The sequence below is a fragment of the Cuculus canorus genome, chromosome 5, assembly GCF_017976375.1.
Source record: "Cuculus canorus isolate bCucCan1 chromosome 5, bCucCan1.pri, whole genome shotgun sequence".
NCBI classification, from domain to species: domain Eukaryota; kingdom Metazoa; phylum Chordata; class Aves; order Cuculiformes; family Cuculidae; genus Cuculus; species Cuculus canorus.
The window spans coordinates 3,343,856-3,359,435 of NC_071405.1; the positions used below are offsets into that span (position 1 = coordinate 3,343,856).

At 49.2% G+C, this 15,580-nt stretch overlaps 1 protein-coding gene across 2 annotated transcripts in view; it reads right to left on the reverse strand.

Moving 5' to 3' along the window:
* Nucleotides 1-12,576, reverse strand: part of ERO1A (endoplasmic reticulum oxidoreductase 1 alpha) — a 29,170-nt gene extending 16,594 nt beyond the window's left edge. The window contains exons 1-2 of one of the 2 annotated variants that reach the window (XM_054068834.1): nt 12,421-12,576; nt 1,149-1,268 (exon numbers count right to left, since the gene is read on the reverse strand). In XM_054068834.1, coding sequence (XP_053924809.1) covers nt 1,149-1,268; nt 12,421-12,555 — 255 coding nt within the window. In that variant the 5' untranslated portion in view covers nt 12,556-12,576. Of the gene's footprint in view, nt 1-1,148; nt 1,269-10,068; nt 10,123-12,420 lie in introns of those variants that run through there. The other variant, XM_054068835.1, reaches the window with a different exon arrangement.
* Nucleotides 12,577-15,580: the final 3,004 nt, after the last annotated feature.

Sequence of the window (15,580 nt, forward strand, 5' to 3'; positions counted from 1 at the left end):
AACATCTCCAGCGATGGCGTAGCCACAACTTCCCTTGGCAAAATATCTCCATTCATGCTTCATTCAGGCCAATCTTAGTATTTTTGCTACAAATCCCGGCACTGGAAGGGAAAAGACATCAACTTCTTTAACAAATCCTACTCTATCTTTTCTGTGAGTTGGTGTCAAGCATCGTTCTTCCAAAACAACTAATATTTAATGAAACTTTGTGGATTTGGCAGAGAGGGGGAGCAGGGAGAAGGAGCTCTATGCCAGTGACTTTAGATACGGGCCCATTCCAGTTTTCAGCACAGGGAAGTTGGGACCTTTCTAAATCGTTCTTACAGAAGAGCGAGCACTTGTTTCATCTGCAGAAACAATCAGGCAGCAGTCACTGTTCACTCTCTGCAAACACTATGTGTGTTTGACAGGTAAAACATTGCCCCAAAGCCCAAACACACTCAAACAAACCCCACATTCAGTCATACACGCGTAGTCTCACTGAACGGAGCAGAATCCATCCAATAATGATGGTCTGGCAGCAACAGCACCTGATGGTTTCGTAACCAAATCAGACTTTCCACGCTGATGGGGAGACACTAAAGATACTTCCATCATGCAATGGGGTTCCCCAGTCATCATCATTTTTGAGCCCCAGCTCAACAGAAGTATTTCATTGGTCTACTTCAGTCGTTAAGAGGGAAAAATGCACAAAAAAGCACTAGGAAATTAAGATGCAGTTTTTTATCCAAAGGGCGGTCAAACCCTGGAACAGGCTTCCTGGAGAGGCAGTTGATGCCCCAAGCCTGTCAGTGTTCAAGGGGCATTTGGAGAATGCCCTTAATAATTTGCTTTAACTTTTGGTCAGGCCCGAATAGAGCAGGCATCTGAGCTATATGATTGATCACTGTGGGTCCCTTCCAACTGAAATCTTCCATTCTCTATCTTTAAAAATATCCAATTCCTTTTAGAAGTACATTGAATGACATTAAGATTCTCCTGACAAGATAAGAGTCACACCTACTGTCTGCATTGTTAAAAATCAGTGTTAAAATGGGGGTACTTGGTTTTAAAAAGAACAGCAGTCACTTTGAGGAAGACTTTTTTAAATCAGAAGCAGCAGCATATAAAATTAATGCAGAAATGCAGCTCTTGTATGAGAAAATTACCTTGTAGTATCTGAAATAGTCACTTTCCAGAAGTTCATTCAGTCTAGGAAAAAGCTTGTAGTTGTTGAAGGCATCAATGGTTTCCACGTCACAGGTACAGTCATCTAAATGACCAGTTACCTGTTGGATAAAATAACAATATGAACAACATAGCCAGTACTTTTTAACACTGCAGGCAATAAAATAATCCAGTTTTCTTTCCGTTTAGCAGCAAGTCAACCAGTTCAGTCTATGGTCATTAAAATCATCAAGTTTACCATCGTTAACACCAGGAAAGCTGGGGAGGGGCTCTTGGTCAGGGAGTGCAGAGACAGGGCGAGGGGGAAGGGTTTTAAGCTGAAAGAGGGGAGATTGAGATGAGATCTTAGGAGGAAATGTTTTGCTGTGAGGGTGGGGAGGCTCTGGCCCAGGTTGTCCAGAGAAGCTGTGGCTGCCCCATCCCTGGAGGGGTTCAAGGCCAGGTTGGATGGGGCTTGGAGCAACCTGATCCAGTGGGAGGTATCCCTGCCCATGGCAGGGGGTTGGAACTGGGTGGGCTTTGAGGTCTCTTCCAACCCAACTCATTCTGTGATTCTATGATTCTAAAATCATTAAACTGCTGAGTTGGCAGAGAATTTCTTCTGATGCCTCCTTTAGGATGTGTCCTGCACTTGTTGCTTGGGGACAGGCAGTTTTATTTGGGAGCGATGTTCCTCTAGCACACACGGATATATTAGAATTCACTGATGTCAGAGTAACGGGTATCAGACGGATGCTTCCACCCCTTTAAAGAGCAGAGACGACAGACACATTCAACTAGACTGTGTCAGACACGTACAACACACACACAGCCATTGTCCACACATCGAACACAGCTACGCACATCCCAGATGTTTCTGTTGGGGCCAAATCCTGCCAGACCCAAACATCACCAGCACAGGTTCTGGTTTGAGACTGGCCTCTGTATGTCTCTTCTACAGGATGGCACACAGGGGAGAGCCAGCGTTTCCATCAGGGACCAGTGAGGCTCACAGCACTCAGAGAATGCCCTTGTTGTTAACCAGCATTTGTCTGATTTAATCACAGCCACAGCAACTGCAAGTCTCCCCCCTCGCCTCACAGAGCCATTTGGCAGGAGACATTTGTTCTAAATCTGATGCAGAAAGCCAATCCTTTCTTGCATCATCCTCAACAAGCTGCGTGCAAGCCCTGAAGGGAACAATAAAAGGAAAAAAAAAAAAAGTAGCACAAATTCAGCTATGGCTTCCTGACACGTAGATTACCGTCCGGATGACAAAGTTGCACAACACAGAAGTAGTTTTGCTTCCCTCACATCCCCCTGATGAGCATTTGGGAAATCACCCGGGGCCAAAATGATGAGCGTTGCTACTCATTCCCTCTCAACGGCATGCCAGGGATTTTTCCTGGATGTTGATGTAGCAATACAACACGCAGCAAGCTGCTGTTGCCCAGTGTCAGATAAATTCATAAAATCATAGAATAGTTTGGGTTGGAAGGGATCCCAAAGCCCATCCAGTTCCAACCCCTGCCATGGGCAGGGACACCTCCTACTGGATCAGGCTGCACAAGCCCCATCCAACCTGGCCTTGAACCCCTCCAGGGATGGGGCAGCCACAACCTCCCTGGGCAACCTGTTCCAGGGCCTCACCACTCTCACGGTGAAGAAATTCTTCCTAATGTCCAATCTAAATCTGCCCCTCTCCAGTTTATACCTGTTCCCCCTTGTCCTATCACCACAAGCCTTTATGAATAGTCCCCCTCCAGCTTTCCTGTAGCCCCTTTCAGGCACTGAAAGGTCGCTATAAGGTCTCCTCGGAGCCTTCCCTTCTCCAGGCTGAACAACCCCAACTCCCTCAGCCTGTCCTCGTATGGGAGGTGCTCCAGCTCTCACACCATTTTTATAGCCCTCCTCTGCCCCCGTTCCAACAGCTCTATCTCCTTCTTATACTGAGGATTCCAGAGCTGGACTCCAGACTCCAGATGAGGTCTCACGAGAAAGGAATAAAATTCAGGAGTTTAAGACCAGATGGTTGCTTTCAAATGAAATTATTGATTTAGGAAGCAAAGAATGGGATGTTTGACACAGTTTGTGACCATAGAATGGTTTGGGTTGGAAGGGACATTAAAGATCATCTAGTTCCAACCCCCTGCCATGGGCAGGGACATCCCACTGGATCAGGTTGCTCAAAGGCTCATCCAATCCTGCCCTCTTGTCACTCTGTCCCAGAATGCCTCTGAACTCCCAGTAGCAGAGTGGAAGCGATGCACCTCACTCTGCTGTTCTAGGGTTTATGCCCACTCTCTGCCCTCTCCCCACACACAAGAAAGCTGGAGGCAAAGACAAGCAGAATAAGCCTGGAAACACCAGCACAGGCAGCTCCTGTGAAGTGTGACAGTGCATTGCTGAGAGGTGGGATAAAAGCTCCCTGAGGAGGTCAGGAACAAACAGATGGGGGATAAACAAGACCTAAGAAGGCATTCAGTTGTCTTCAAGGGGCTCCCCCTTTTCTTACTTAAACACTCAAACTTCCTAAGGGCTGCTAAACACTGAGGGATAGCAAACAGAAGCCAATATAACCCTTCTTGCAGGAAAATCAGCAGGAGCAGGGAAGCGATCGTCCCTCTGGACTTGGTGCTGGTGAGGCTGCATCTTGAATCCTGGGTTCAGTTTTGGGCCCCTCACTCCAAGAAGGACATTAAGAGGCTGGAGCGTGCCCAGAGGAGGGAATGGAGCTGGGGAAGGGGCTAGAGAACAGGGGTTCTGGGAGCAGCTGAGGGACCTGGGGCTGTTCAGCCTGGAGAAAAGGAGGCTGAGGGGAGACCTCATCACACTCCACAGCTCCTGAAAGGAGGTTGTGGTGACGTGGACATTGAGTCTTTTTTCCTAAGTAATAAGTGATGGGATGAGAGGAAATGGCCTCAAGTTGCACCAGGGGAGGTTTAGATTGGATATTAGGAAAAATTTCTTTACACACAAGAGTGGTGAAGCATTGGCAGAGGCTGCCCAGGGCAGTGGTGGAGTCTCCGTTCCTGGAGGGGTTCAATAGATGTGTAGATGTGGCACTTCTGGACATGGTTTAGTAGGCACGGTGGGGTTGGGCTGACAGTTGGAGCTTAGAGGTCTTTTTCACCCTCAATGATTCCATATATGATTCTATAAGACCAAAGTCACAGGAATTTCATCAAGCAGAACCAGGAAAGGGAGGAAAACCCTGCAAGCCCCAAGAAAAAGCCTCTCTGATTCCAAAGCAAAGGTGCAACTCCAACCTTCACAATAAGGGCAAACTATATCATTATGTACAGAGAGAAAAGAAAGTGCTACATGAGAAACACGACCTACCTGCCCTGACATATTTCCAGAGCCCTACGATAACTCGGTAAGAGCTACGCACCAACCTAAACCATTATAGGTTTAGGCATAGAAATGAAGTTCTCTGCCCTCCTTTCAAAAAAGTGGGCAGAAATGGAGCACTTCCCCTCAGTCACACAAAATGGGACTGAGAGGGGAAGAAAAAAACCAGCCTGGATTAAACATACAGCACCTTGAAGGCAAGTTTTTTCCTGCCACCCTGGACAGAGAAGGAAGGAATCCAAGCTCTAGATCTTTCATTGCAGGAATTAGTATTTTAGAAACAGCTTTTGTCAAAAGGAGTTTGGTGTTTTGGACTTGGCCACACTGATCTAAGCAAGAAACCCATGTCAGAACAGCCTCCTCCACTCAAGCAGACAGTATTTGTAGAGATCCTATAATCTGGAGGCTCACTTCTATTCCTTATGGTCATGTTGAAGCCCACTGCCTCATCCTCCCACACCCATTGTGTTCTGCCATGCATTTTACAAGGTAATGAGAAATTAATAGCACAGCAATTAAGCTTTCCACTAGCCTGAATCACCCTTGTAAAAAACAGCAGCAATTTGCTAATCCAGTTACCCAATTTAAAGCCATTTCAAAAGTAAAACACTTAAAAAAAAACAACCAAAAAACAGACAACCCACCAAACCACAAAAAACTGCCAACCACATTTTTTATTTCCTGGAAATTTGGCATCCTTTGAGGCAGACAGTTACAGATTGGGTCTAAAAGTGGCCCACAAAAAGATCTGTGGATAATCTTCAGCTGCTCTCCATGCCCATACTAGACAAACACGTCACTCCAAGGAAGTGACTCCCCTGTAAGAGGTACCATCAGAGCACCCAGCAAGCCCACAAATGAAACAGCACCCAGCATTCACGTCAAGCCTGTCTTTGTGATGTCTACTGAGCAATTCAAGCTCGTAAATCCAATTCAAACTGGCAAAGCATCATCCTGAAAACAATCCCGGGAGAAGCACAGTAGATTGTCCCATGATATTCAGGAGTAGCTGAGGGTTGTGCTTTGGAGAACTCGAAATAGTCGCTGTTCAGTTTAGAAGAGCACTGGGAAGATCAGCCACAACGCCATCAGAATGTGGGGGCAGCACAGGCAAAGCCCTCAGGAAAATCTGAACTCTGCTCACGTCATAGGGAAAACTCATCCTTAGAATCATAGAATGGTTTGGGTTGGAAGGGATGATCGTGAAGGTCATCCAGTCCAACCCCCCTGCAATGAGAAGGGGCAGCTTCAACTCGATCAGGTTGCTCAAAACCCCATCCAACCTGACCTCAAATATTTCCAGGGATGGGGCATCCACCAGCTCTCTGGGCAACTTGTGCCAGTGCCTCACCAACCACAAGCAAAAAAAAATTTTTCCTAATATATAAACTTCTCTTTTAGTTTAAAACCATTACCTGTTGTCCTGTCACTACAAGCCTTGCTAAAAAGTTTTTCTCCATCTTTCTTATCAGCCCCCTTTTAAGTATTGAAAGGCTGCAATAAGGTCTCCTCTGAGCCTCCTCTTCTCCAGGCTGAACAACCTCAACTCTCTTAGCCTGTCCTCATACATGAGGTGCTCCAGCCCTCGCATCACCTTTCTGGTCTCCTCTGGACTTGTTCCAACAGGTTTGTGTCCCTGTTGTGCTCAGAGCTCCTTCCTCCGAGGATTTCAGCCAGACTGTGCAGAAATGGGCAATTTCCCTAACCTGCCCATGGCCTGGAGCTATCGCTGGCCTGCTCGCCTCCTTGTGCTACCTCCTAAGCCACCAAACTCAGCCAGGCCAGGTAACACCACCTGTATGTACCCAACCATCCAAGTTCACAGGTGACGGAATAAAGGAGACGGCATCAAGAGCCAAGTCTCCTTAGGGACCAAGGTGAAAGCCCCAGTGATCTAGACCAAACCCCACTGACCTACTTTGAGACACAGGAAAGTGGGCAGTAGCAGACAGCTGGCAGGGCGTGTTCTTCATCCCAGAAGTTCTTCCTTGTTCCCTGACTGCCTTCCATCCCAGAACCTGTTTCCTTCAGCCCTGTATGCAGCCAGAGCCTCACTTGGTTTGAGCTCAATTCAAAGTTGAGTTACAGCGTGTGTCAAACACGCCCTGCAATGGGTGATGCCTTACAACACTTTCCCTCCACCTCCCTAGAATATTTATCTATATCTTCATCCAGTGATAATTACAACAGTTGTTGGAGATGAAACATAAACTGATGCAGTCCCAAACATGTGCTCTGTGTTCTCGGCACCTGTGAATCACCGAGCTGAGCAGCAGTGACGGGCTGCCCTCCACCCAGCAGGGGTGTGAGAGCCTGGCATGAGACCAACGGGCAGGGCTGGGTTTTTGCCCAGTGAGAAGAGATGCAACGGAGCCGCTGGGACAGATGCAACCCAAGCAGCTCCAGCTGCTGAGTAAGCAATGAGGAAGGCGTTCGGCTGCCCTCCTGCAAGAACCACTCTGAATCTCTTAACACTGATGTGTAGATAACACAGGTTGAAACACCAGCGCATGTGGACTCTGCATAATCCTTTGCTCCATCTTCCCTCACCTCTGCTTCAGGCTCCCCTCAGTTTGCGCTCTCCTGTACTGTTGGTCTGTCTCTCCCGACGTCTTTCTGCTTCTTCGTTTGTCACAGAAATCATAGAATCATGGAATGGTTTGGGTTTGAAGGGACCTTAAAGCCCATCCAGTTCCAAGCCCCGTGCCATGCCCAGACGAACCCTAATGGCAGTGTAGTGACCACAGAAATGCTCCCGGAAAACCAGCTCTATGCCAGATCAGAAACCCAGTCCACCAAACACCGGCAGCACATCACCTCAACACAACAGTGTTATAATAGTGACTAAGTGATAATCACCAGGAACATGGAAAATTGATTCATGGCTGATTAAAGCATTAATGCAAACAGAAATAGCTGGGTGGGAGACAAGTTCATAGCAACGTTCATAGAATCACAGCATCATTAAGGTTGGGAAGGACCTCTAAGGTCATCAAGTCCAACAGTCAGCCCAACACGAGTGTGCCTACTAAACCATGTCCCAAAGTGCCCCATCTGCACATTTTTTCAAACCCCTCCAGGGATGGAGACTCCCTCACTGCCCTGGGCAGCCTCTGTCAGGGCTTTACCACTCTGTCAGTAAAGAAATTTTCCATAATGTCCAGTCTGAACCTCCCCTGGTGCAACTTGAGGCCATTTCCTCTCATCGCATCACTTTTTACTTGGGAGTAAAGACACAACACCCACCCCACCACAACCTTCTCTTAGGGAGCTGCAGAGAACAATGAAGTCTTCCCTCAGTCTTCTCTTCTCCATACTAAACAGCCCCTGGTCCCTCAGCTACTCCTAGAATCCCTGGGCTCCAGCCCCTTCCCAAGCTCCGTTCCCTTCTCTGGACGCGCTCCAGCCCTTCAATGTCTTTCTTGTAGTGAGGGGCCCAAAACTGAACCCAGGATTTGAGGTGCAGCTTCATTAGTGCCAAGTGTAGGGGGACGATCCCTCCCCTGCTCCTGCTGGCCACAACAGAGCTAATGGTTCAAGGAACTCTAATACTGAAACATTATGCAGCACTAATAAGACAGATCGGAAAGCAGAAAGAGTACATGAAAGCTGTGGGGGTTTAGTACAGATGATCGCTTCTAACAGAGGTTTCAGGACTGGTTTGCAGCCTCTCTAAGTGAAAGAAGAGCTAAAATAACAGGCAAAGAAAGCAGGTGAGGTATTGCTCTCAGTAGCACAGACAGACAGGAGCGCAACACCCTCTCCAGAATTGCATCCCGCTTAAGTCAGCATCTGGAATATTACAACACCAAGCGCTCTCAAAAGCGGTCCTCGTCAACTGTCCCAACCCTGGCTGATAGGCAATCAAAGCTCTTCCACGCACCCTACATCACGGTTTCTTCATGTGATAAGCCCACGAGATGGCAAGAGATGGTTCCTGGGTGGAAACCAAAAGCTGAACCCAGGCTTTCAAGTATACAGCCAAAGGAGGGTAAAAACTACCATTTAATGCTTGCCCTATATTTTATTTGGTGGTGAATAAAAACCACCAGACCAGTTCCACACAAGATGATCAACAGATTATTTGTCACAATGACATGAGGCAGCCCTCAGGAGTGTTTTAAGAGGTTAGGTGGTTAGCAAGGCTGAGAAGTGCTCCCCTACACAACACGTTTTCCCAAAGGCAATGAAGTCTGGATCCGGACACTTGGATCAATAGCTAAATGAAAGCGTGCACTGCTCCATTATCAAGAAAGGCATTGCAATAAACCAACAGGGTACAAAGTACAAAGCCAGTTCCTCCTATCCCAGGAAAAAAGCCTGCAAGCCAGAATACAGTTCATTGCTGCCAGCAGGGCGAGGGAGGGGATTCTGCCCCTCTATGCTGCTGTGGTGAGACCCCACCAGGAGCCCCGTGTCCAGTTCTGGTGCCCCCAGCACAGGAAGGACATGGACCTGTTGGAGCAAGTCCAGTGGAGGCCATGAAGATGATCAAAGCCCTTGAACACCTTCCTTATGAGGACAGGCTGAGAGAGCTGGGCTTGTTCAGCCTGGAGAAAACTCCAGGGAGACCTTAGAGCAGCTTCCAGTACTGAAAGTGGGCTGATAAGAAAGATGGGGAAAAACTTTTCAGCAGGGCGTGTAGCAATAGGACAAGGGCTAATGGTTTTAAACTAAAAGAGAAAAAGTTTAGACTGGATCTTAGGAAGAAATCTTTTACGCTGAGGGTGGTGAGGCACTGGCCCAGGCTGCCCAGAGAGGTGGTGGCGGGGTGGTGGATTGGATGACCTTCATGGTGCCTTCCAACCCAAACCATTCTATGAATCGGTGCTTAGGGCTTCTTATCCCATACCACGCTCCTGACTCAGACCTCAGTGCTTAGGAAACGAACTTCACTGTTAAGCAGGAAGCTTACAAGCCAAAAGTTTGATTCTAGAGGATTGAAATCTATGCTGGTAAATTCCTCACCAGCATAGTTTCTGTTTACCATTTCCTTATGAAACTGTCAGAGCCACCCAGAAAGCAAAGACAAGTGCACAACTGCATTTGTTTTCCTTCTCCGCTCTCCATTCCTGACTCACCATTAAGCACTAGATTTTTAATAAAGCCAGAGCAGGCTGTTTTTTGAAAAGGCAACAAAAATGAAGCACCAAATCCCTTCTACTGTCTTCAATCCTTAATCTTGCAAATGTGTTTGTGCAAAGTTAAGTCAAAAGGCATCTGCACAGCGACCATTCCACCAAACGCAGCTGCCTGGTCTCATCTGTGGGTCGACAATCATAGAATCACAGAATGGTTTGGATTGGAAGGGACCTTAAAGCCCATCCAGTTCCACCTCCCACTGGATCAGGCTGCTCAAAGCCCCATCCAACCCAGCCTTGAACACCTCCAGGAATGGGGCAGCCACCACTTCTCTGGGCAACCTGGGCCAGGGCCTCCATCCCATCCCGTCCCTCAGCAGAGCACACCTGGTAGAAGCAGTATCGCTCTGCTCCATCCCATCCTGTCCCACCCCATCCCGTCCCATGCCATCCCGTCCCATCCTACCCTGTCCCCAGCAGAGCATACCTGGCAGAAGCAGCATTGCTCTGCTCTGTCCCATACCATACTGTCCCATCCATCCCAACCCAAAGAACCACAGAATCACAAAATGATCGAAGTTGGAAGGGACTTGCAAGGATCATCGAGTCAGAGTCCAACTCGTATGCCATCCCACCCCACCACACCCCACCCCCTAGCAGAAGTACTGTTGCTCTGCTCTGTCCCATGCTACCACATCCCATTCCATCCATTACATCCCATCCCATATCGTCCCATCCCATCCCACAGAATCTCATTCTACCCATCCCATCCCATATCGTCCCATCCCATCCCACAGAATCTCATTCTACCCATCCCATCCCACGCCTTGCCACAGAATCACAGAGTGACCTGAGTAGGAAGAGACCCACATGGATCATCAAGTACAACTCCTGTCCCATCCCATCCCACACCACTCCCTTAGCAGAATCAGTGTTGCTCTGCTCCATCATATCCTGTCACATCCCATCCCATCCCGTCCTATCCCATTCCAGTCACCCCATCCCATCCCACCGCATCCCCCTGGTGGAGGCGGCATCACTCTGCTCCATCCTATTCCATCCCACCTGATCCCATCTCACCCCATCCCATCCCACCACATCCCCCTGGCAGAAGCAGCATCACTCTGCTCCATCCCATCCCACCCTATCCCATCCCACCCTGTCCCGTCCCATCCCATCCCACCCAGTCCCACCCCACCGCATCTCCCTGGCAGAAGCAGTATCACTGTTCCCATCCATCCCACCCCATCCCACCGCATCCCCCTGGCAGAAGCAGCATCACTCTGCTCCATCCCATCTCATCCCATCCCAACCCACCACATCCCTCTGGCAGAAGCAATATCACTCTTCCCCATCCCATCTCAACCCACCACATCCCCCTGGTAGAAGCAGTATCACTCTTCTCCATTCCATCCCACCACATCTCACCACGTCCCCCTGGCAGAAGCAGTATCACTCTTCTCCATTCCATCCCACCACATCTCACCACGTCCCCCTGGCAGAAGCAGTATCACTCTTCTCCATCCCATCCCACCGCATCCCATCCCACCGCATCCCCCTGGCAGAAGCAGTATCACTCTTCTCCATCCCATTCCATTCCACCCCATCCCACCCCATTCCACCCCGTCCCATTCCACTGCATCCCCTTGGCAGAAGCAGCATTACTCTGCTCCATCCCATCTCATCCCACCCCATCCCAACCCACCACATCCCCCTGCCAGAAGCAGTATCACTCTTCCATCCCATTCCATCCCACCCCATCCCAACCCACCGCATCCCCCTGGCAGAAGCAGTATCACTCTTCTCCATCCCATTCCATTCCATCCCATCCCATTCTACCTCGTCCCATTCCACCGCATCCCCTTGGCAGAAGCAGCATCACTCTTCTCCATCTCATTCCATTCCACCCCATCCCATCTCATCCCACCCCATCCCATCCCACCGCATTCCCCTGGGAGAAGCAGTATCACTCTTCCCCATCCCATCCCAACCCACCACATCCCCCTGGGGGAAGCACTATCACTCTTCTCCATCCCATCTCACCTCATCCCATTCCACCACATCCCCCTGCCAGAAACAGTATCACTCTTCTCCATCCCATCCCACCGCATCCCCCTGGCAGAAGCACTATCGCTCTTCCCTATCCCACCCCATCCCATCCCACCACATCCCCCTGGTAGAAGCACTATCACTCTTCCCTATCCCATCCCATCCCACATCATCCCCCTGCCAGGAACAGTATCACTCTTCTCCATCCCACCCCATCCCATCCCACCGCATCTCCCTGGCAGAAGCACTATCACTCTTCCCTATCCCATCCCAACCCACCACATCCCTCTGCATCCCCCCGGGAAGAAGCAGTATCACTCTTCTCCATCCCATCCCATTCCACCGCATCCCATCCCACCCCGTCCCACCGCATCCCCCTGGCAGAAGCAGCCTCACTCTTCTCCATCCCATCCCACTCCATCCCATCCCACACTATCCCACCCCATCCCCCTGCCAGAAGCAGTATCACTCTTCCCTATCCCATCCCATCCCATCCCACCACATGCCCCTGCCAGAAGCAGTATCACTCTTCCCTATCCCATCCCATCCCATCCCACCCCATCCCACCCCATCCCCCTGCCAGAAGCAGTATCACTCTTCCCTATCCCATCCCATCCCACCCTATCCCCCCCCATCCCCCTGCCAGAAGCAGTATCACTCTTCCCTATCCCATCCCATCCCACCACATGCCCCTGCCAGAAGCCGCATCCCTCTTCTCCACCTCATCCCACCCCATCCCGAGCTGGAATTCCCCCCGGAATTCCCCCTCTCCTCGCCCCGCAGCCCTCACCTGGCAGAAGCAGCGCCGCTCCGCCGCCCCGGGCTGCCCGCGGGGCTCAGCCGGCAGTGGAAGAAGGAGGAGGAGGAAGGGGAGGAAGGCAGTGAGCCCCGCCAACCTCATCCCCTGCGCTCTGCTCGCCGCCATCACCTCCTCACCCCGCCCCGGATGGGCGGGAAAGGGGCCCTCCAGGGCCGCGGGCAGGGACACTCCCATCAGCCCAGGCCCAATGCTTCAGAGCGCAGTGCTTTGCAGGTGGAGCTCACAGAGCTCATGATGGGTTTACTCTGAACCCAAGGAAAGCGTGAAATGCCAGGTGGGATTAGTGTTATTAACAGGAATAACATGGAGAGATACGGAGATTCAACACATGCAAAGAGCCAGCAGCATCTCACGCTCACAAGAGTAAAATCTGGCAAAACAAAACCATCCTATGACACCATTGACTCCTTTCTCACAGGATTTGGGAAGAAGGAAACCTGTAAGCTTTTCACAGCTCAGGACCGCTGAAACATCTTCTCATGACAAATGCTCCACGTACACCTAAAGGATGGAACAGTCCCTGTGTACGACTGTGAAGAATATAGATGTAATTCGTGACAGAAAACGCAATGTAATGCCTGTTGGTGCACGACCTGCAAATTAGCGTTACAGACGATAGGGAAAAAGGCCTGCTGGGATGATTCGGAGCCTGAGTGAAGGACCTCCTAAGGAGGCCTGGAAAAATAGCAGGAGACTGCGGATGAACTTGATAACGACCTGAAAGATCCCTCGTGCAAGAAACCGAGTTCAAAGTACGGAAGTGAAGACAAGATGAAAAGGAGATCGCCACATGGACAATATCGACCTGCAGAATAATATAAAAGTAACTGAGAGCTCAGACTTAGGTGTGCGGTGTTGGTGGAGTGGAGACTCACAGCGCTGTTTGCTTCTAAAGCTTTCCCATATAAATATAATAAAGCAATCTTTTGCAGAAATTACGATTGATTGAGTATTTATTACACCATTGACTCCTTTCTCACACGATTTGGGAAGAAGGAAACCTGTAAGCTTTTCACAGCTCAGGACCGCTGAAACATCTTCTCATGACAAATGCTCCATGTACGCCTAAAGGATGGAGCAGTCCCTGTGTGTGCCCACATGCACATACCCCACGCTGTGTCTCCGCTCTGTGTGGGACAGCGAGAGCTGCATAGGAGACTACACTGGCGTTTCAGTGGTTTCTAAAGGTTTGCGTTTTCTCTCCCAGTTCTTCCAATCAGAATCATAGAATGGTTTGGGTTGGAAGGGACTTCAAAGCCCATCCAGTTCCAACCTCCTGCCATGGGCAGGGACACCTCCCACTGGATCAGGGGCTCCAAGCCCCATCCAACCTGGCCTGGAACCCCTCCAGGGATGGGGCAGCCACCACTGCTCTGGGCAACCTGGGCCAGGGCCTCCCCACCCTCACTGCAGGACCTTTCTGCCCAAGATCTCATCTCAATCTCCTCTCTTTCAGCTGATAACCATGCCCCTCATCCTCTCCCTGCACTCCCTGATCCAGAGCCCCTCTCCAGCTTTCCTGGAGCTCCTTTCAGTGCTGGAAGCTGCTCTAAGGTCTCCTTGAAGCCTGCTCTTCTCCAGGCTGAACAACCGTGCATTGTTGAACCTGATGGGTTTTATGCACATGTACAAAACCAAAGTTAAAGGGTTTTTTCTGCATTTATCACAGTGTTCCTTCCAGATGGTCGACTGCAGTGGACAAAAAAAACAAGTTAGATAAGTCAGTGGCTGTATTCGTGAACAACCAGTGGATATTACATTCCTTTCTGCAGGAGCTTTGTTTGTCAAAGGTCAAGTTGTACGGCATTATCTCATATTGATGAGTGAAAGAATCTGCAAGGTTCCTAAAAATCAGGAAAAAATGGTGTAATTATCTCATGTCCTGCAGAAGAATTATCTGTGCTAATTAAGCTGTCGCTCATTAGCTCGTCATGCTTATCAAGTCACCAACCGGCAGCACCTTTGGCCCCTGCAGTAATGATAACGCAGATCATTTGGATCACTTTGGGTTATGACACACCCATTTTGTCTTTTTTTCCTGCTAATATCATGTGCAAACATATGCACAGCTGACCCCACCAGAGAGTCCCCCGTCCCCTGCAAGCGGCTTCACTTGCTCTGTGTTTCCTTTCACAGTGTAAGTTCAGACAGATTTGTGGAAAGCAGGAGATTTTGTTTGCACCTGAATTTTTGATAAGATTTTCTTTAAAGGCTTTAATGCCATCGGAAAACAGCAAGAGGCAAATTCTGCTTTTGGTTACACCGAGTGGGAAGCAAATCAGCTGAAGGCAGTGAGGGGTGCTGGATTTATCCCAACAAAGGCAAAGCAGAGCTCAGTCCCCAGCACTTTTAGCTGTTTTCTGCACCAGCAGTTCTGGGCTTTGAAAAATGAGATCCATTTTTCTCATTTTGGCTTGTGAGGAGCCTGAAAATACCGGACCACAGAAAATGGAGAAGTCTGAGTCTTGTATAATAAATCATAAACAATGGCTACATCAGGCGCATTAACACAAAAGCAGACTTTGTAGTGACTGCTGACCGTGTAACGCTGTAGTCACACTCGCCTTGGCTCTTACGTGCAAGAGAGAGGAGATCAAACCTGTAGCTCTTCCCCTTCAGTTAATGTAACATGGAGGTTTTGAAAGTCTGAAGAACTGCCCTATGTAGGTATTGTTTCTTTCGAGCCACCCTGGAAATAACAGGGTTAGGGATCCTTGTTATGTTCTGCAAAGACTTTGGTCTCTTGCTTTACGTTAAATGTAGTTTTCATGTGATTGTCAGCAGCTATTTGGTTTTCATAGAAGCATAGACTTGCTAAGGTTGGAAAAGATCTCAAGTCCAACCATCAACACAATACCAACACATCCACTAAGCCATGTGCTGAAGCACCACATCAACACAGTTTTTGAACCCCTCCAGGGATGGAGACTCCACCACTGCCCTGAGCAGCCTCTTCCAATGCTTCACTACTCTTTCAGAAAAGAAATTTTTCCGAATATGCTATCTAAACCTCCCCTTTTAAAATGATGCTCAAGACAAGAGCACTCTGCCTCAAATCCAAGATTAGGCAGTGCCAGATTAGAAGTTTGCTGTCTTAAGGGGACCAGACCAACCACCCCACTTCCCTCCC